The 21845-nt window shown below is 60.3% G+C and overlaps 1 protein-coding gene across 7 annotated transcripts in view; it reads right to left on the reverse strand.

Annotated features, from left to right (window-relative positions):
• PLXNA1 (plexin A1) overlaps window positions 1-21845 on the reverse strand; it is a 200691-nt gene that overhangs the window by 36914 nt on the left and 141932 nt on the right. For 2 of the 7 annotated variants that reach the window (XM_021069451.2, XM_021069450.2), the window contains exons 1-3: window positions 7358-7559; window positions 2025-3269; window positions 159-341 (exon numbers count right to left, since the gene is read on the reverse strand). In XM_021069451.2, the coding sequence (XP_020925110.2) occupies window positions 159-341; window positions 2025-3248 (1407 nt within the window). In that variant the 5' untranslated portion in view covers window positions 3249-3269; window positions 7358-7559. Of the gene's footprint in view, window positions 1-158; window positions 342-2024; window positions 3270-4906; window positions 5079-6456; window positions 6466-7353; window positions 7560-21845 lie in introns of those variants that run through there. The other 5 variants (XM_084989667.1, XM_084989663.1, XM_084989664.1 and 2 more) reach the window with 5 other exon arrangements.

Here is a 21845-nt window from a genome sequence, read left to right on the forward strand (position 1 = left end):
TCAGGCCTCTGATGCCCAGCCAGGGCCTCGACAGGGGCCAGAGGCAGAAGCAGCCCCCAAAGAGGGTGAGATGGGAGGTGATCATCCCCACTGTATACACACCAATCGCCCCAGAGCGAGGCCAGCTCGACTCCCAGCTCCTCCCCTGCCCCGCTGACCTTGCGGATGCGGCCGCTTCGTGTGCCCACGAACACCACAGTGCGGCCCCGATAGTCGTAGGCGGCCACGGCGGTCAGGCCATCATCCTTGTCCACGAACAGGGGCGTACCCTCGATGGTGACTGTGCCACCCAGTGGCTGGTTGAAGTCTTGCCCACAGAAGTCGTCGTCAATCTGCAGGGGCTGTGGGGGGAGGAGGGTGAGGCCCAGGTGCCTTCTTGGGGGGTTACACAGCCGGCTCCGGTCCTCTCCACTACCAGGGCGGGAGCCCAGGGCACATTCAAGGGGCCTGCACAGGCCACACCAGGGGGTGGTTGGGGGGAGACTATGACCTGGGGGCAGCCCATCCAGACCAGGGGACGCAGGACTTCCTAGACCCATTCGACAGACAGGAAAACCAAGGCCCTGGACATCACCTGAGGCCCAGGAGCAGGAGCCCAGGGTGGGTCCCACATCTCGCACCCACCAGGAAGACCACCTTGAGGGGGAGTGGGCAAGGATGTAGCTGGGGTGGGGGGAGGGGAAGGTCCACCACACAGTGATGGCCACATGGGCGGGCTCAGGGGCTGGTGGGACACAGGACAGTTTATTCGGGACTGGAGCAGGGGTCAGACCTAAAAGACAAAGGGAGGGGCCAGCTGAGAGAATGCGACTGCGGGCACAGGAAGCGATCAATAGCATGAGGTTCCGGAGAGGCGGGTGAGGCGGGGTCTGGGCGGGCCCTGCAGCAGGCTAGGGTCTGAGGTTTGCAAATGGAACAGGGGAGGCCCGGTTGGGGCTGGGGGCCGAGGGGAAGGAAGAGGGACCCGTGAGAAGGTGAGGAGGCAGTGGTGACAATGCCCAGGAAGGAGGCAGGTGATGTGGGCATGGTGACATCAGCAAGCACTGCCCTTTCAAGCCTCAGTTTCTCTAGCTGAACAAGGAAGACTGAACGCCTCACTATGCATCAGACTCATGCACCTGCAGCCTTGGTGTGGAGGGCAGCCCTGCTGTGACAGGGCCCCCACTGTGCAGCAGCAGACACAAGAAAGAAGGGCCACCCCCCTGCTATGAGGACAAACCAGTGTCGCTCCCAGGGCAAAGGTAGAAAAACTGAGGCCAGAGGGCAGCTGGGCTTTCCTTGAGCCACAGTACGGCCAGGGCAGCAGGAGTACAGGGGCTGAGGCCTGGCTTGGAGGTCCTACCCAGTGACCCTGAACAAGACCCTCAACCCCTCTGAGCCCAGGGTCTTCCTCAGAGAACAATGGATCCCATGGCCTGCGGTTGTGCAAGAAACTCCCCCAAGGCAGCTGGCCCCATCAGGGCTTAGAAATGGGCTGCCAGCTTTTAAGAGCAGCTTCTGTGCACTCAGGCTGCTCCCAGGTCAGGCCTGGTGTCACCAGCTCCCACGTGTGGGCAGGAGCATGGCCAGGCACCTAGGGCGAGGGTAGGCAGAGCCTCTCAACATCACTGAGAAGAGACGACCTCTGGTGTCCACCTGACTGTGGTCTGGCCCTAGTTTCCCTCTTGCTGGCCACCTACCTTGGGCAAGTCACCCCATCCCTCAGCAACCTCATCTGTGAAATGGACACAAGACCGGGCCAGCAAGCACCCAGAACAACACCAGGTCAGTGCTTCGTCCAATGTCCCCAGTGGCTTGTGGACTCATGGACACGGTCACATCACCCTGTCTTTGAAGGGAGCAGCACAGCCACAGCCTGGGAGTAGGCTCTGTGGCTGACAGCTCGGGTACAGCCCCAAGCCTGGGAGATGGGCCAACAATAGCAGCTAACATAGGACCACTGCCCCAGGGGCAGGAGCATGCGTGGACAGCAGGGCCACTCACCAAGCTGACCCAGCCCATGTGTGGATGGCGGGGCCACTCACCGAGTTGATGCAGCCCAGCTCCTTGTTGAGCAGCCAGGGCAGCGAGAGCTTGCCCTCCCCACGGTAGCAGGACTGGATGCGCTCCTTGATCTTCTCCTTGATGGCCCTGAGTGTGAAGAGGCACAGGACTGACTCCCGGGGCGGCTTCACACGGTTCTTCTGGCCCTGGGCGAACACGGTGAACAGCACGTCCTCATCCTCAGCCAGGCCCAGCTGGCGGGCCAGGGCGCGACCGGGCCGGCTCAGGTAGGCATCCTGCACCAGGCGGTACTCCACTCCTGCCTGCTCACAGCCGATGGGGAACTCGACATAGGAGTAGAACTTGGGGTCGTCCACGCACAGCCGCACGATCTTGGACGTGAAGAAGTGCTCGCCGGCAGCGTCAGGCGAGGTGAGCTGCGTGTCCAGCTGCAGGGTGAGGTAGTAAACGAAGTGCTCGCTGCGGAAGCTATACACGTAGTAGATGTCGAAGGCTGGGAACTTGGACAGCGTGTCTGAGGGGATTTTGAGCTGCGAGGACACGAACTCGTCCTGGTACACGAAGCCGAACATTTCGGCGTCCTCCTCATTGGCCATGAGCCGCCGGCTGGACAGCGTGGGGAAGTACTCAGACTTGCCATCAATGGGCGTGCCCACGAAGAGCTTGGCCTGCGCCTGGCCTGGCGGCCCGGCGATCAGCACGCCTGCCATGCTGCCCGGCTCGCGCACACCCGACAGGTAGTGCTCCTTGCGGTGGTGTGGCTCACCCAGCTTGAAGAGGTCGTCCAACCTCAGGAACTGGCAGATGCCCTGTGAGGCACTGCCGCAGGCCAGCAGGCGGTTGGCAGCCTGATCTAGCAGCAGCAGCTTGTTGACATTGTCGGTGCTGCCCAGGCCGTGTGGGCAGGACTGCACGCTGGGCGGCGGGTAGCACTTCTCGTTGTCTTCCACGGGGCCTGTCACGTGCGCACGCAGCAGCGTCAGATTCCCTGACAGCTTGTAGATGCGGTTCACGGCACCCACATACACCTCACCCGTCTGCTCATGGACCACTAGGTGGGTGAGGGCCCAGTCGCTGGCCGTGAAGGTGCGGAAAGGGGGCTGTGGACCCCCGCCTGCCCGGGGTGTGCCCCCCAGCAGCAGCAGGAGCAGCAGCGGCAGTGGTGCCCGAGGGCTCAGAGATGCCAGTGGCATGATGGACTGGGTCCCGGGGCCAAGGCGCTCAGGTCCTGTGGGCACATACATCACGGGGCCGGGGCCTCAGCCCTGCGGGGAGAACAGGACACAAGGCACATGAGTGCACACAGCCCTTGCCCATTGGGGGACACAGGTACATGCACACGTGCGCCCCTTCTCTGCCGCAACTTCCCACATTGAGGGCATGACTGATCCGCCAGGAAAAGTCAGTGCAAAGAAGGCACCCCTGTGGCCGGGAGCCCTACATACAGCTAAACAAAGCTTATGACCCTAGTGGGTAGTATAGGACACCAACCTGGCTGCACACACTTCACCGCTGCCTGGGCTACCATGGCCAGGCAGAGGAGGAGAGAGATGGACCCAGAGCAGGGAGGTGGATGACCAAGGATCAGGGTCTAGATTAGAAGGCCCACCAACAACCAAACCTGGAAGCCATCACCTCCTGACCCAAAGCCTCCCCTCACCCGGGGAGCAAGACCTTCCAGCTGAGTTTCCTGGAGGGTGACAGACTTTCTGCCCCCTGCAGGCCTTGGGCAGCCCTAATGCAGACCTCTCGGGCTATGCGTATCAACCCTGGGGCCACTCCCTGGCTGACCTCAGCCCAGCCCCCACCCAGCCCTCTGAGGACTTCTCCAGGAACCAGGCCGGGTGCATCTCCCACACGCCATCCCTACCCCAGCCAACCCCATGCTGAGGTCACCAGCCCCTAATCCTGCCAGGCCCCACTTCTCAAATAGTCTCATCTCCCTATAGCCCAGGAGCTGGCAGTCAGACACCAGGTTAATCATAGGCTCCACTGCTCTGCAGCCATGTGGCTGCAACAGGGTCACTCCTCTTCCCCACCCTCGGTTTCCCCATGTCTGCTAGGTAAGGCCCACAGCTGCTTTCCCCGAAGAAAGGGGGAAGGTTGGGATGCCCTCTCAGTGCAGCAGGGGCCATGGCTAGTCACATCCCCAGATGTGGGAGCCTCCACCCCTGGATGGAAATGGGGCGCTGCACACACCCTTCATTTTATAGGTGGGGAAGCTGGGGCTGGATGGAGAGGCACCTGGGCCTCCATGTGTGCCCCTGTGGCACAGGGACCCTCTGGCCTCCCTGGCCACTGCCCTGAGGCCTCTGCTGCCTCCTGACACTGGCCAAAGGCAGCAGTCACTCCTCCTGTCAGTCACCCCGTTAACTGGTGGCTCTGCACTTGCTAAAGGTTGCATGACATATTGTTCCCAGACATTCCCCACCAGAACGGGAAAGGGAGTTCCGCGAGAGTAAGGGCCCAGCTCTACACTTTCCAGCTGAATCCTGGAGGCTGGCCCCAGGACCAGCACTTGTGAATGAATGAACAGACCAAAAAAACTGGGTACTGGGCAGAACGGGACCTGTTCCTTCACCCTGTCCTCACTTCCCACACACCCTCCGCCCCTAAAAACCCACAGCACTGCTGGGGAGACTGACACTCAGCAACCCACAGCCAGGGAACCAGGCTTGCTGCCCCAGGACCCTCCCAGCAGGCTGTCGGCTGCCTTCCTTGAGGATCCCCGCCCAGAATCCCCCCAAACTATGGCTGCTGGGACCTCCCAGGCAGCAGGCAGAGGAGCCCCAGCCCCTGCCCCCAGCTCAGGATCCCAAGGCAGAGCAGGAGCTAGAGGACAGGGTGGCAGTGGGGCCTCGGCTGAGCACTGAGAACTCCAAAGAAAGCATGAATCACTCACCGTTTATCAGTTCAAAGCAGGCCTGCAATTACCAGGGGCTGGGCTCTCCCCTCCTCCGGATAATTATACACGTCTTAATGAAATTACGGGCCCTACTTTTTTTATTAAACAGGAGGAACCCAGCTGAAAAAGCCCCATCCAAACTCCAGCCTGGCCCAGGGCCCACTCCCCCTCCCCCAACAGAGCTGCCCTGCCTGAAAGGCCAGCTAGGGGCGTGGGGCTGTACCAGGAAAGGGGGACCAGAGCCCAGGGCTAGGTCCTGGGACCTCCACCTCACAGAGACCAGTGAAGACTTTTGGGTGACTTCCCCCATTGAAGAGGAACGGGGCCGGGGCTTGGATGGACCCAAGGTCACCCCGCTAGTTATGAACACTCCTACAGAGACCTGGACTCCCACAGGCCTCCGGTCTGCCCAGGGAAAAAATGCATTCATTCCAAAGCCTCTGCTGGGGAGGCCCATGCTGGGCTGGGGGAGGGGAGCACCAACAGATGCGAGCTCTGGGCTGGGAGGGAACAGCACGGGCCTGGTCTGGGAGGCATCCACCTGCTCTAGGAGGACGGGGAGGGGCATCTGGGGTGCAGAGCAGCAAGAGCTGAGGCCAGAGGTGGAAGCTGTTGGACATGCAGAGGGGAGCAGGAGTGACTGCAGCACCGGCATGGGAAGTGGGCTGGGCCAGCCCAATCCATCAGAACCAGACTGGTGTCCCCATCAGAGGAGAGCAGGGAGAGGGGCTAGGATACGGCAGGCTTCACTTCTGCACAGGACGGGTCAGCCATCCAGCAGAGTGTAGAGAGTGGCAGCCCCTTCCCTCTTCCCCTCTCCACCCCAGCAGCCACCACCACCACCCCTCGCCCTGAGAAACAAAGGCCCTCAGAGGCCTCTTCAAAGAGAGACAGCCCCCAGCCTGTGCACCCCCAGCCCTGGATCCTGTGGGGCTTGCATAGGTTGGGGTGTGGGAGAGGAGGACACAGCTGTCCTACCCAGTGGTACCCTGTCAGCAATCAGGGCCAAGGTGTGCCTGTCACCCCTCCTTCCCCAACAGAGGCCCCAGGAGGTGGTCGGAACCACCTGCTCCCCTTCCAGGCATCATGTGGGACTAGGATCTGGGGGCAATGGAGTCCTGCTCCTCAGAAAAAGTGCCTGCACCGGGCCTTCCCTGAGGCCAGTTCCTCCAGGCCAGATGCTCTAGACTCAAGGACCTTGGAGGTGGGGAGGGGCTACACCACCCACCAGGAGCCAGCAAAGGGCTATTTGCTTTGTCCACAGCCCCCACCCCCACCCCCAAGCACCCACCTCAGTCACCTGGGCTCACCAGGCCTCTGCCGAATGCCCTTCCCTGGCCTTCCCAGGCTGACTTGCTGCCTGGCCCTGAAGGGAATCACTGATTTCCGCGTTCACCTCTGGCACGGACAGGGCAGACTCCGGGAGGCCTGGCACAACACCTGGTCTCTCCAGCACACCCCAAACCAGCAGGGCGCCAAGGGACCTGGGGCATGCTCCGGGCTAGAGAAGCAAAGGCGCAGCCCCACCCCCGGCAAACCCAGAGAACTGGCCTGGGCTCCAAGGAGGTGGAGCAGTGCCTAGGGCCGCACCGCCAGAGCCCAGACTCAGGGGTAGAGGATCGGTCCACGTCCCCCAACACACACACCCCTTTCTTTCAAGGGGCGTGGCCCCAACACCCCACAGATGAGCCAGGGGCAGCTTCAGGCTCTAAGCAGCCACCGGAGCCCCTCTTGCCCCCTTCCCGAGCTGCCATGGGGTCTCAAAGCGGGAGGGGGTTCCCGGAGCCACGTTCCCCTCCCTGAGGCCGCTCGATCGCTCCCCGCCGCCGCCACCCCCACCGCCCACCAGGCCCGGGGCCGCGCAGGAGCCCTCGGAGTGGCCGCGAGAAGCGGCTGACCCTGGAGAGGCCCCGCGCGGGGCAGCGAGGAGGCCCTGCTCACGGCTGGCGCACCGCCCCTCCCAGCCGACGCGGGCCTGCGGGCCTGGGCGAACCGGCGCCCACTCCGGCCCCGCGGGCCTGCCGGCGCCGGAGATCCGGCGTGGTCCGCCGGCCTGGCCCGGCCGCAGGGCCCTCCCGGCGGGTCCGCCGCGAACTTTCTCCCCGCCCGGCCCGGTGGAGGCGGCGCGGCCCCGGGAGCGCGGCAGGCAGGGTCCCATCCTGGCCTGGCGGGGACGCGCAGGCTCGGCGCCTGAGCTGCGGCCGCGCCCGGACACGCGTGAACCGGTCCGGAGCCGCAGGGACACGCGGGGCCGCGGACACGCGGGGGCGCGGCTACGCGCGCCGCAGCCCCCCGCGCGCCCCCCGCCCGGCCGCAACCCTGCGGAGGCCGTCCCACGCCTGGACCTCGGCCCAAGGCTGTCCCGTGCCCAGACCCCTGCGAGACCCCCACCGGACCCCAATGGACCCCCACCCGCCCCGCCACGGGGAAAGTTGCGCCCCTACTCACGGGCTTCCCCGGGGCGCGCCCGCCGCCAGCCATCGCCGCCCACTGCCCGCGCTGCCGCCCGCCCCGCCCCGCCGCGGGGCCGCCGAAGCCGCGCAGGCCGCCCAGGCCGAGGCCGCCGCGCCCGGGCTCCGCTGCGTGGCCGCCGCCGCTGCCCAGCATGAATGGGGCGCCAGCCGCGCGGATGCGGACCGGCCTCGCTCTCGCCGCCCGCGGAGCGCCGCGCGCATGCGTAGCCCGAGCGGGCCGGGGCAGGGCGGGGCCTGCGCGGGGGCGGGGCCCGCGCGGGGCGGAGTTGGCAGCTGCCTCCAGGGGGCGCTCAGTCCTCGCCGCCCGCCCTGGCCCACTGCTGGCTTCAAAGGGCGACGCCGCCACCAGGAGCTGCCCTGGAGCCCGGCCCCTGATGCGGCTGCGGCCGAGGACGGCAGTCCGTGCCAGGGATCCTCAGGGGGTCCGGGAAGAGGCCGGAGGGCTGGGCTTAGGGCCGGGCGTGGGACGCACTGGGCAGGCGGTCATGGGGCCGAGCCGGCGGGCGAGGGGAGCACTAGGTCCGGGGAGAGCCGCCGGAAGGTGCTGCGCCGAGAAGCCGCGGGCGCGCGGGGCCGAGAGGAGGCGAGGTGGCAGAAGCAGCCAAAGGGCTGGGGTCTTGCGTGAGGACGAGCTGGGGCGTGGGGAGGCCGCGGGATATGCGACGATCCGGGCGGGGACCCGCAGGGGAGGGACCTCGGCAGACCCGGGGTAGCCCTGTCCTGCCCTGTGCAGCCGTGTCCTGGTGTCTGAGCTGATCGTCCCCATTTCCTGTGGGGCCGACCACTTCTCCACGCTCCCGGTGTGCCCGGTTTGTCGGGACATTGTGTTCATCTGAGGTCGTGGGGAGGTCTGCGCGGTGAGGGCCCAGCGGCCGAGTGGCTCACAGGCAGACGGGCCTTTCGCTCTGCTCTGCGGCCCTGGCCCTGGCAGGTGTGCTGACCCTCTTCTGCTGACCGACTCCGCCCCCCTTGGGGCCGCGCCTGGAGCTGAGTGGTCGTCTTGTGCAGGCGCTGGGCTGCTCAGGGATGTGTGCGTGTATTTTTGGCGCATAGCCCAACAGTCTCCTTCAGTGACCACCGGGCTTTACATTACCAGCTGTGGTGTGGGAGGGTCCCCGCTCTCCCAGTCCTAACTCTGTTTTGAGTCTTTGCCCATCTGCTGGGATGCACTGGCTTTTCATTGTGGCTTCAATTTGCGTGTCCCAGAACGAAGGCAAGCAACTTCTTCAAAAGTTCTTTCTACTACTTCATTCAACCCGCACTAAGGTAGTCCTGGCCCTACCTGGCTCAGCGATGATGTGTAGAAAGAGTCGGGGGAGGGGAGGTGACTGACCCAAGTTCCCAGCAGGTTGATAGCAGGGCTGGGAAGCTGACCCTCGCTACAAAACACACACACACACACACACTCAGGGCCCTTCCTTCCCCTTGGATCCTGAGCCCACTCACCTGACTGATTAACACGGCAAGTCCCACCTGTTTTGGAGCCTCGCTTTTTCCCATCCCAAAGATGGCCATTGGAAATCCTGTGGCAGAGCTGCAGTGAGGAGGCATGACTGTGACAACCATAGCCGGCCTGAGAAAATGCCAATCCCTGCTCTCTACATTCTCCAGTCCTGTCCCCACCTGTCCTTGGCGAGGCCACCAAGGAAGGAACCACTCAAGATCCTTCTCACACTGCTCAACACTCCCCAGGAGCCGGGGCCTCTGCTTTGAGGTGCAGGCCCCCATCTCCCTAGGCTCTGGGCCAACTTGGCACCCTCCTGTCCTGAAGCTGCCCAACCAGAAGCCCCCACCTCCCCCGGCCCTGTGGATTCTCTCTGAAAATTTATTCCCGATCACATCACTTCCCTCCACCCCACTACATCCCTCGCTCCTGCTCCCATGACCTTCCATCCACTCCAGGAAGGAAGTCTACTCAGGTAATGCTCAGCACCACACAGGAGGACATCAACTCCAGGTGCGGCAGGCCCGAATGAGGGATAAAGGCTAGCAGGCTTTTGGAAGACGGCAGAGCAGACTGTGAACGTGGCCAGGAAAGGAGTTCTCCAACTAGGCATCAAAAGTAAAGAATGGAGAACATGGGCCATTTGATTACCTTCAGATTGGTTATTTTTGTTCATTAAATGTTACAAGAAGATACACCTGAAACTAATACAACATTGCAAATCAACTAACTCCAATAAAATATGTTACAAGAGGAAGTATCAAAATAACCCAAAATTTAGGAAAAGACATTTGCAACACATACACTTGACAAAAGACATAGAAGAAATTCCCAAGAATCAAGGAAAGGCCACAATCCAACAGGGAGGGACACAGGGCGGAGACCCCAACATGCAGTTGGTTGGAGCAAAAAATGGCAAATTATTGTTGCTCTGAAGAGCCCTGCAGTGAGTCCTTGTACCCCAGGGAGGCTGGCCAGGTGCAGGTGGGGAGGGGGTCCAGAGCTGGGGGATCTGGATGGATGCAGGTGGGAGGGGGTGCAGAGCCGGGGTTCACAGGCACTGTGGCTCAAGGGCTCTGCATCCCACCTCACATGGAGGGAAGTGAGTCACCGGCCGCTGGGCTCTTCCTCCTTGGGTTTCCTGTGTGGGTTTCACTTCTGTTGCCCTTGCAGCTCAGGGTACAGGGCAGTGGGAACAATTCCTAGAAACAGAATAGACCTAACAGGGGGTTTTGGGGAAGGAGGGCCTGTCCAAACCTCCAGTGTTCCTGCCTCGCTTCTGCATGTCTGTGACTCGGCTTTGTGTAGAAGTGGACTCAGGCACCTCTCCCACCAGGGGCAAAACCTCACCACTGATGGGCGAGGAGAGGGCTTGGGGGAGCAGAGGGCAGGCACCCCAGCCCCCTGGGGGTGGCCATTGATCCCCACCCCTGGGCTCAAAGCTGGGGTGGCCCTGCCTCCTGCCTCTCCTTCACCCCCACTCCCTTCACCACCTGCTTCAGGATGTGCAGGCCTCCCTGGTCACTGGCTCCTGGTCAGCTCTCCCTGCCATGCAGTAAGGGTCTGAGAGAGGAGGGAGGACAGCCACTGGGCCCTTCCCTGGGCAGCCAGCCCTGAGCATCCATGTCCTGGCTCATTGCACTCATTGCCCTGTGGGGTTTGGTGCTGCCAGCCTTGACCTGCGAGCAAGGCTGTCCCCACTGCATTCTGGGAAGACTGTCTGGCCGCTGGTGGAAAGAGGATCAGTGAGGTGGTGATGCCGATGGAGGGCTGTGCACAGAGTGGTTCCCACACTCAGGCCTTGGGCTTGGTCCCCCAAAGCGGGCATGGAGCTCAGCACAGGTGCGGGCACTCTGGAGGGAGGCCCACCCCAACCCACCCCACCAGGTGGGCCCTGTGGTTGTAGGCGGAGCCTCACTGGATCCAAGCCCCAGGCCAGCAGGGAAGCAGCAGGGGAGCATGTCCCTCTCTCCTCACCTGTGGCTCTGCTGGCCCGAGCTCAGTTCATGGCCACATTGGCCTCTGTGCCTCGTGGCCTCGGCAGCTCCAGGTGCTTCTTGCCCAACAAGTCCAGGAAAACTCCCAGAATGCTCACAAAATGGACTGGATCACGGGCCAAGCACTGGAACTTGACTGTGGGCAGGCTGGGACAGGGAGCTCTCCAGAGCCAGGGGGTAGCTTCGGGGAATGGGTCCCCAAGAAAAAATACAAGTGCAGGTGTTTTCAAGAAGGCCCAAAGCCAGGCAGGCAGGGTGCCCAGGACCCCATGGTGCCAGCTGGTCCCCACCTACCTTCTCACTCAGGTGACCAGTGTTCTTGCTCCAAAGATGCTTCCACACCTCAGGCTATCCCCACTCCATGCCCTTGACCAGGAGTGCCACTGCCACCTTTTATCTCGCAAAGCCCAAGCTCCCATCTCCTCCTCCAGGAAGCCTCCTTGGCTTCTGCTCCCTCCCCATCCTCGAGCCCTCTTTGGGCTTCCCATCTGACTCTATGCCAGTGGTGACCACTCTGGGTTCAGAGTCCCCAACCCTGGGGACACAGCCAGGTCACAATCTGCACTGTGTTTTGTAGATGATACAGAAGCAAAGCCCTTGCCCCCCAACCCCCACCCTGTTCCACACACACTTGCCCTGGAGGGCTCAGCCTCACCTTGTCCTAGAGCTGCCAACTCAGGTGACTTCAGGGGCCAGGTGGGGCACGGATATAAACTTTGAGCCAGGCTGGAGCCAGGCTGGAGCCAGGGCCCAGCTGTGAGCTGCAGGGCACCTGCCTGTGAAGACCATGGATGTGCTCTCAGGTGGGAGTTGAGAGAACAAGATATACCTTCGAGCAGAGTCTGGCCAGCAAGTTTGCACGTGGCACCTATGGCTCCACCTGGCTCCCACAGTCAGGTCACAGATGAGGTCCCTAAGAATGGGAGCCCATTGCAGGGCTGTGACCTCTGGGAGAGCACCCCACTCTGTGGGGCCCCCTGGCCTGTATACCCTGCAGCCCTAGGAATGGACACGTAGGTTCTGGAAAGCTGCCTAGACCTTCTCACTGTGCTAAACTACCTGGGCTGAAGCCGGAAGCTCAACCCCCACCCAAAAGTAACAGGCAGCCCCCTGTTTGTCCACCCATGCGGGGTCAAAGGAGGCCAGCTGCAAACTCCAGGTTGAGCTGCAGCCGAGGATCTCAGACCCAGCCCCAAACATGCAGGACCCCATCCAGAGCCACCATCAGAATAGGCAGCAGGGAGCTCCCCACCCCATCTGGGAGCACAGGGCCAGCAGACACCAACACGCAGGTGACACAGATGTTGGAATCAGCTGACAAGGACATAGAAGATGCTCCTACCAGTAGTCAGGAACACGCTTGGAACAAATGAAAATACAGAACATCTTGGCAAGGATATTGAGTTTAAAGAACAAAATGAATACCTTAGAATTTTTTTTTAAAATACAATAATCATTACAAAAAGCTCCAAAGATGGCTCCACAGCAGAGCAAAGAGAAAGAGGTGTGAACTTGAAGGCAGAGCAGCAGGAATGACCTAACCTGATAGCGAAAAGAGGGGGAAAAGCCACATCTTGGGGAGCCCGGGGACAGGGAACCAGAGGTCTGTGTCCTCGCAGGTGCCCCCTGGGAGGAGAGGCCAGGGGCAGGACTGGAGAGGGGTCAGAGGCATAAGGGCAAAGGAATTCCCAAATGGTGCACAAGACAGAAACCCACAGACTCAAGGAATGGAGTCAGCCCCAGAGGCATAAACTCAAAGAAACCGAGGCCCAGACCCAGCTCCTCCAACGCCTGAAAACCCAAGTTGGACCCCTTGGAAGCAGAAGCAGAGAGACAGTTCCCAGGCTTCATGGGCACAGCGTGAACCACGGGAACCTGTGGATGGAAACCACGGAGGCCGAACCAAAACCACCAACCACGAATTCTTCAACTTTGTGAAAATACCAAGGAGCGAGGGACAGGGGAGGCAAGATGTTCTCCGGAAAGGAGAAGCAAGAGATTTTGTCAGCAGGACCCAGGAGGACCCAGGAAGAATGGCGAGCGGGAGTCTTGCCCCCAGAAGAAAGCCGGGGCAGAGGGCCCTGGGGCCACAGTGGACGGAGCATGGGGACCTCACAAAGCTCCCAAGTGCCTCACAGCCGCCTGGGGCCTCAGCAAGGTGATGGGGACCTGGGACAGCCACATGGGGACACAGCGCCAAAGCCAAGGACAGCCCTGCATGGTCAAGGACCCAAGGACACTCAATCCAGAGGCATCCCCATCACCCACAGAACAACGTCTCAGGGTTCAGGAACAAATGTAGTTCCGGGGGGGGGGGGGGAAGGCACGATTCTGTGTCTCCATTGCGGTGACTGTGACAGCTGCCCATTCATGGTAAGGGACAGAACGGAACACACACCTCACATTGATGCCGGCATCCTCACTTCTGTGCACCTGGGTGTGACCCCTGGGGAGCCTGGGAGAGGGCACCTCTTCGTGCAACCCTCACAGCTTCTGTGAGGCTGCTGTCATTATGGATGGCAATTGCTTCACAACAGGAAGGTTAAGAAGAGCTGCTGCTGCTCTCCCCCAGGCCTGGCTGCACTGCCGGCACTCTCTCTGGGGACAGGGCTGGGCTCCATGGCTCTGCGGCTGTGCAGGTTGGACAGCAGAGGCCACCTTGGGGGTCCTGGGCATGCCCGGAGTCCCTCCTGACCACCCCTCAGTCTCCCCAGACCTGGAGCTCCCGTCATCTCTTTGGGGACACTCCTGACTCTGACGTAAACCACAGGCCAGTCCCATCCTGCAGAGTCAGTCCTGGGGTTTCCAAGCTGCTAATTACCTGTCACCCGGGGGGGCCTGGGAGGCAGGGGTCTCTCTGGTGACTAGGACACGGCGGGCTTGTGGTGTGGATTGCCATGGGTGCTGCCCGGCAAATCTCCCTGGGCTCCACCAGCTTCAAGGCAGCACATGGGACCTCGCAGGGTTTCTAGGGGGAATTAGAGGGTGCAGGGCAGGCAGGACCTTGGGGCTGCCCCTGTGTCTCCTCCGCAGATGTGACACATGCCAGGGAGGGCACAGACACAGAGGGAAGTTGGAATTTCTGGGGAGGCGCTCAGCTATCTACATTTCCCCTTTCCCTCTCAGGGAAAACCCTCCCCTGGGGATGGCCTCATGCGGGGGTCTTTGTCCAGAAGCGCACAGGCTTCAGAGGCAGAAACAAGGTTCCCAGCCCCTCCCCAGGCTCCACTCAGAGCCTTTTCTGGGTCGAGGGGCAGATGGCGCTGCCCCCAGGGTCACTGTGAGGGCCAGAGAAACATGTGGGTGCCTCCTGGCCGGGAGCTCTCTCAATCTGCCTTGCTCAACCCCAACCCAACCCCACCCACGGGGTGGGGGCTGTGGCCTTCCCCTCTCATGGAGAGGAACTGTGGCACAGAGAAGGGCCCCCAGGGAACAGGCTGAGCCTGCTGGCCCCCTACCCCAGCTTAGTCATAGGGAATCTGTGATTTCCCTCATCTACCATGAGCTCTGCATATGATGTTGCTCCCGTCCCCATGAGGTCACTCTGCTGACCTTGCCTACAGCCCCAGCCAGGCGCCTCTGCTGGGAAGCTTGCCTGACGCCCAGCCCACCACCTGGTCAGCAGCAGCAGCAGCCCTGCACTGCAACTCAGACTGGAAGTTACCGTTTCTGGGCCTGGGTCTCTTCCACGTAGGGGTGTCAAAGAGTCTACGGCAGGGAGTATGCAAGGAGCAGACAAGACCAGCCCATCTCTCCTGTATCCTAGGCAGGTAGAACCGTGGTCAGCCAAGCAGCACCCGCATTCTGGACACAAGCTCTGTGAGGCGGAGGGGGCAGCAGAGAGGGGCTGGTGAGGGGCTGGGACATGAACATGCTAACCGACTCAAGCCCCAGTCACTGGAAACCCCCACCAGAGCAGGCAGGGCTTTTTTGGGGACAAACACTAAAGGTGACATTCAAAATATTTAACAGCCAGTCAGTAGACACGAGACATAAACAGTGGATAGGACCAGGTTCATGAAAACCTAGCTTTGCTTAATTCAGTAAGACATTCACTGACTTGCTTCTCTGAAAGGCCCAAGGAGGTCTGACCTTCAGGTTCCGCAGCCCCAAGCCTGGGAGGGGAGCTCAGCCTGGCCAACCCTGATGGCAGACTTAGGGTCCATAAGCAGTGGACCAGCTGGGCTGTGCCCGGGCTCCTGGACACGGAGCCATGGCTTCGAGCTTCCAGGTTGGCGGTAACTTGTTAGGAAATGTGAAGTCTCTCCACCGGGCTTCTCTCACCCAAGGTGCCTAGGGAGTGTCTGGGAAGTTCTGAGAGCTCCAGTTTGTACTTTTCCATTGTCAAGCAGTGCTCACTCAGTGAGGATAAACAAGATACCTTTGCATCATCTGGGGACATCTGGGTGGTTTCAATACCATGGCTGGTAGGAGTGCAGCTGTACAAACGTCCCCTTGGGCCCACCTGGGCCCATGGGCATCTTTGTGGTGTCGACCCAGCAGGAGACCTGCCGATCAGCACGGAGTCAGGTGTCAAGTGTCGACTTGGACAGGTGCCCACACCTGCGCCATCTGTCTACATAACCCTGGCCATTGGAGGGGAATTTCTCTGTGGCTTTACTTGCAGTTCCTTGATGAGTCACAAGGATATGGAGCATTTTTTTCATGTTGACTGGCCTCCCCTAAGAGGTTCCTGACATTTTTCTGCCAGCTCTGGAGCAGTTTATTGTCTGCCCATAACCCCCTCAGAGAGCAGGGCTGAGAGGGAAGGAGAGCAGCCAAGTCCCAATCACCATGCCTAAGCTCCTTGATCCAGCCATGCCTGAAGCTCCATTCTGCACTTTTCTCTTACGCGAGCCAGAGCTCTTCTCAGTTGTAAATTTGAGCAGGGACTGTCACTTGTGCTGCAGGGTCCTGACATTCTGGGAGCTCACTGAGCCCCAGGGAGGAAGAGAGTGGGGGTGGGGAGCCCTCCCTGCTGTGGTCTATATCCCACCTCATTGTCAAGTGTGTTTTGAGGCTGAATATCCATTCCATAGCCAAACCTCAGAAAATATGTTTTTCATAATTAGTTGATGTTTATTTAAAGGGAATAACCAGTCCATTACACTTAATGAGGCAGGTTACCATGTATGAAGTGAAATTGTCTCCCTTAAGAGAGACCTGGACCTGGCCATGCTGCTTCCTGGGCCAGGGATACGAGGCAGCTCCTGGTCTGGGGGTGGGAAGCCAGGCAGCAGGTGCAGTTGTGTGCTGCCTCACAGGCAGTGAGGCCCCCACTCCTGGTCCCCTGGCCCACATTTCTCCCCTTGTGTAACCCTCTATATGGCTGGTTTCCCACTTGCTCAGTGATGCATTGCCAGTCCCAGAGCCTTGACTACATGTGTGGAATTTGCTGCCACTGTTTGTTGTAAAATTTGAGTACTTAGAGACCCTCCTGCTACAGTCCCCCAACGTCTCCTCCTCAGGCTTCATGCCCTGTTGCCCCTTAGCAGGCAGGCAGCTCCCCATCCAACGAGAGCCAGACTCTTCTAAGGGGTCACTGCCGGGCCTGGGAGCCAGCTGGAAGAGAGGCCAGCGCCGCAGACCCCAGCCTGGCAGCAGAGGCAGCGTATGCATTGCCATGTGCATTGGGAGCTTCAAGCCGGGGGCTGTAAAAAAAAATGTTCTGGTCAGTTTAATAATAGAAAACACAGGTAATTATAAAAACCCAAAACAAAACACACCATAATCCTATCTCCCAGAGAAAAGCACTGAAGCGTTCTGGTGTGCACCATGCTGGCCTTGTGCTTTTTGTTTTTCTCATGTAAAGAGAATGGCTCAGGCAGCTAACACAACTTATTTCCTAAATGGATTCACGAGCTCCACGCTGAATCGTGTGTCGGTGGCTGTTGATGGACGGAGCGCATCCCCGCTGTTGGGCATTTGGGTTGTTTCCAGTGTTGCAGCTATTACAGACACTATGGTAAGCCAGGTCTGGCTCAGCCCTCCAGCCCCACACAAGCCTCCCGAGGGCCTGGCCACAACCGACATCAAGGTCAGCTTTCTTGCTGGGACACAGGATTGGGGCACTGACCCAAGTTCTAGGATGTGGAGATAAGTGCAGGATTAGGGAGACATGAGCCTGCAGGACATTCGTCAGGGACTGACTGTGCTCGTAAGGGGAGAGAGCAGAGGGTGAGGGCCAAGCTGGGCTGCTCCAGGTGTGGGGAGGGGAGCCCAGCCTTCGGACCACCCCCACCACTGGGTGGTAACTGGATGCAGCCCAGCTGGATGCCCTGCTGTCACACTTGCTGAGCACTCACCTGGACATACACCCCCCGCCCCACATGTGACTGTCTCCCTTCCATAGATGGGAAGCAGGGAACGCTGCCCGGGGCTCCATTGGAGGCCACCCTGGACCCCGCCACACTGCCCGTGGGCACCCATAAAATGGCCCCCCCAGAGGGACAATCCTGAGAGCCTTGGACCCCATCACTGGGACGGTGTAAGAAGCTGGCAGGTGGTGGGCGTGGCCAGTGCCCTGCGAGCTGTACACCACGGCCCAGGACAGGACTCAGAAGGTAGACAAGGCCCTGGCGCCACAGGCTGCTGAGGGCGTCTCAGAGGGGCCTGAGCAGTTTCTGGCTGAATGACGGTTCTGAAGTCACTTAGGGTCAAAAAGCCAGTGACCTGTGACACCCCCCTCCCCCGGCTGACCTCACAGAGGGCCATCCCCTAGCTGGGGATACACTCGTGCAACCCATCACCCACCTGACTGCAGTGTGTTTCTGACCATCTCCTGGTGTGCTCTGGAAGCTGGACGATGACCAGGACCTCTGGGTGGGGAATCTCCTTGGCCAACATACAGCCAGCAGATACAGCTAAGACGCCACCTACCCAGGCACCTAGGTGCTGCCGAGACTCGGCCCCACCTGAGCTCCACGTGAGAGGACTGGGCGATGAGTGGAGCTTGGGCTGCAAAGCCTGAGTCAAGTGGTATGATCTGAGCCCAAGAGGGCACAGAGCTCTCCAGAAACTTCAGCAGAAAATGTAAGGTCACCAGCCAAGTGACCAAGTGGCCAGTGGATCACAAGCTGCATGTGGCACTGGGCTGGTGGGTGTAGCCGGGGTGGTCAGGGTGCCTCAGCGGGGGATCCTGCTGAGGGTCAAGGACTTGTAGGTGGGCATAGTTCATCCCAGCCCATCTGTCACCTGCCCTTCTTGACCCATATCCCTTGCTCGGTCTATGGAACCACAGGCACTCAAGCCAAACATCTGAAAGTTCCCCCACACTCCCCTCACCCACTCAAATCTTGGCCCTGCCAATTCCAGCCTAAGGCTTGGCCAGCTCTGTCCCCTGACCTGCCCCAGCTCCTTGAGGGTCCATCATGATCGTAGGTCTGCAATGCTCCCCTCTGGCCCTAGTTGAGACCATCTCCCCCAAGGCCAGGGTGACATCACTCAGAGGACCCCCCGCCCCAGCTGGAGACCCCCCAGCACCCTGCCCTGCTGGCCCATTTTCTCTTGGCAATGCCCAGCTATGCATGGCCTGTGCCCCAACCCCAGCCCCCGTCTGGGTTCCCAGACCCTGGCTTTCCCAGCACCATCCCCTGGCTTTGGACACAGAGCTCAGCCCATCAGGAAGTTTCTGCTATAGAGGCAGTTAGGGGCCTGCAGAGCCTCCTCTGCAGTGGGTGCCCCTTAGACCAACAGCCTGATGGCGGGGCCAGCTTGGGGCTATGCACAGAGAAGGCAGCAGTGACCAGCCAGCAGCCCAGAGGGTGACTAGACTCAGAGACGTCTGCTTTATTTGTCTGTGGACAGGCACACACGCACACGCTATTTCTCAAGCACAGGGACATCGGAGGTGCCCAGTAGGACATGCTGCAGTGAGGGGTAGGAGGGTCTGTGGACTGTGGTCCCACACTGGCCTCTCTTCAGGGCTCCAAGTCACCACCAGGCCGGGAGGGAGGCTGCTCATCAACCCTACAAAGGAGGACAGGGTTCAGCATGGGGCCTCTTCCATACACCCCCAGCTCTGCCCCACGAGGGCTGCGCTCCTGGCTGCCCTGTGGGCACCACCATTTAATGGACATGGTCCTCCCCGGTGGGACTGAGGCTGCGACTGGGTCCCTTCACCTCTGAGCCTAGTGCCTGTGCGGGCCGCAACCTGCTTCCACCTTTGTCCTGGCCCTGCTCTCCTGGCTTCCTCAGCCTTCCCAGCCAAAGCGCTAGAGAGCCCTTGCAGGCAGGCAGGACTGCTATGGGGCGCCATCCCCATGCCCCACGGCAGCGTGTCCCTGGGCCTGGAGGGTGCCACACGGGGTTGGAGTTGGCCCAGCAGCCCCAGGAGGTACCTCCCACTCGGGCCACTCCCTGGCCGTTCAGGAGCAAATGACTTTTAGGGACCCCTAAGGCTGGAGCCTCCTGTGGTAAGGCTGGCAGAAGCTGTGGGAGCCTCGTCAGCACTGGCTGCACCTCGGGTGACTGCATATGTGTCTGGGAGGTGAGGCCCTCCCAGAGGGAACTCTGTCTGCAGCACAGGGGTGCAGGGCACCTGGGCAGACGTGCTGGAGCTGTGGACACTGGAGTGACATGCCCCCTGCCTCCTCTAATCCTGCTCTTGCCTCGTGCAGTGAAGACATATTGGTGACTTTGTTTGCTAAAGTCAGACTTTGCAGGGGGCAGGGGCCTGGACCAAGAGACAGAGGGACCAGGAGGGGCTGGTGGGGGGGCTCTGAGGGAAGCTGAGGAGCTGTAGTACTGAGCCCCAGGTCCTTCCTTTCAAGTTAAGTGTGTGGCGGGCAGGGGCTTGGCGCTGCCCTCTGCCCGTTCCTGGCAGGGAAAGGATTTCTGTGCCCTCACAAAGCCCTTGTAGGTGGGAAGAAGCTGGGGAGGGTTGTCCACGTTCCATGGGCCAAAGCACTACAGGGACAGTGGCAATGCCTTTCCAGCACAGCTTTCCATGCATGTTCCAGGACCAGAGGAACCCTGGCCTCCCAACCAGGCTCCAGGCCCACCTAGTGCCCTGGGCGTGTGCACGGGCAGAGCCCCAGCCTGAGGGTCAGAGAAGTATAGATGGCTCTGGTGAGGCTGGGCTGTGCAGCAGAGACTCCACCACACCAGGCCAAGGGCTACCTGGCGCCACACCTCTGAGCTTGCCTCCTGCTCCATGACAGGAAGGCTGAGGATTGTGCAGGACCTGGGACCGCGTGACATGCTCCCACACTCACACAAGCTGGACCCCTTTGCGTCAGCACAGGAGAGGGTGGGCAGTGAGCTGTCCTCTGCCCCTTGCGTGACTCCTGCCCTGCACATGGGCCTCCCCCCACTGCCCAGAGCTAAGGGCCAGGTGGCCTACACATGCCCTTAACTAGGAGGCTGCCCAGACAGACAGATGCCAGGGCCTGATGTGACCCAGCCTGGGGGCAAGCACCCCTTCCCACTCGAGGTCCCGGAGCACAAGGCAGGGGGAGGTCAGAATGTTGACCTTACCTTGTGGGCAGCGCTCACACAGTGTTGGTAAGCCTTGACCAGGTCCGAGCACAGCAGCACCTCCTGCAGGTGGTCGCGGTAGCAGCGGAGGATCTGGTCCTGCAGCCCCGAGCACACGGGCTCCAGCCTGCGGGGCCTACGGACAGAGAGAGGTGGCCAGGCTGGCCCAGTGGGCGAGGAAAGAAGGGCCAGCATGGAGGCCACCGGCTCCAGGCTCCCTCAGAGAGGGAGCCGAGGTGGCCAGCTTGGATCCCTGCCTTCCTGCCCGCCTGCCCACTGTCTCCAGCAGGCCTCTGCCCAAGGTGGAGGCCCCTGTGACCACGGGATTACACTCAAGGTGGCTCTCTCCTTCCAAAAGCTGTTCTTCTGATTTTGAAACTAATACAGGCACCAGAGGGACAACTGGAAAACTGTAGAATGCCTAAAAAAGAACTAAGATTTTCAGTTCCTGGAGATAATCCCGCAGCATTTTGGAGGGATGTACTATTTTTTTCTTTCTTTGTTTATCAAAGTAGGTTTAGAACCTAAATCTAGGCTCTAAACATATTCATGCAAAAATTATGTTCTCTTCCTAAAAATACGAAGCAAATACAAAAAAGTGAAACAAAGATTATTCTCAAGTTGGTCACCGGCGTGTCCTTCCTGAATGACGCCTCTCCCACTGCCTCCATCCCATTCCTCAGACACGCTTCGGCACACACAGCCCCCACACATATATGCACACATTAACACATGTGCAAATACCCGTACACTCACAGCCAAAGTCATGCACACATATATTCATACTCCACTGCTCACACGTTGATGTGTTCAGGCTCCTGCTCCTTGCAGCTCCAGACAGAGGTGCCATCTCTCACCCCCCAACACACTCACACACAACACACACACACATACACAACACACACACTCACCCTCACTCATGCTCACACACCACACACACCACACACTCACGCACCACACTCACACACACAACACATGCACATATGACACACACACACAGGGCAGCAGAGGCCAGGTAAGTGGCTGGCCCAGGTCACACTAGGAGGCAGAGGCTCCAGCATTCACTCATTCACAGGGTTTCCATGGTTCCTGGCAGGTCCATACAGGAACCCCTGAGCCACAGCCTAGTTGCGGTCCCCACATGGCCCTCCTACACTCAGGCACAGTGGGGAGTGGGGAAAGGACCCTGCCTTGTGCACACAGATATGCTCCTATCACTGCAGAGTGACAGCCCCTGCCTGGACCTCTGTTTTGGAAGTCCAGGCTTGTAGCAGGTACTGTTTGCAGACAACTCAAACCAACCATGTCCCTAGTCAGGACTTCGGTCAGCACCAGGAATGGAGGACGAGGAGCTCAGTATTTAATTGTCTCTCCTGCGAGTCTGCAGGTGGCACTTCTTTTCCCCCCATGGCCCCTGTGGGGTGGCTTCATCCTCAGGCCTGCTGGCTGATATACATCAGCTTCCCCCCTTTCCCACTGGCCAACCTAAGATGGCAGAGACGAACCTGCTGCCTGGAAAGAGGCAGAGCAGCAGCTCTACGACT

Source organism: Sus scrofa, chromosome 13 (genome assembly GCF_054392235.1).
Source record: "Sus scrofa isolate SSC_HxYL_T2T_F1_AM1 chromosome 13, Sscrofa_HxYL_maternal_Yorkshire_Landrace_v2.0, whole genome shotgun sequence".
NCBI classification, from domain to species: domain Eukaryota; kingdom Metazoa; phylum Chordata; class Mammalia; order Artiodactyla; family Suidae; genus Sus; species Sus scrofa.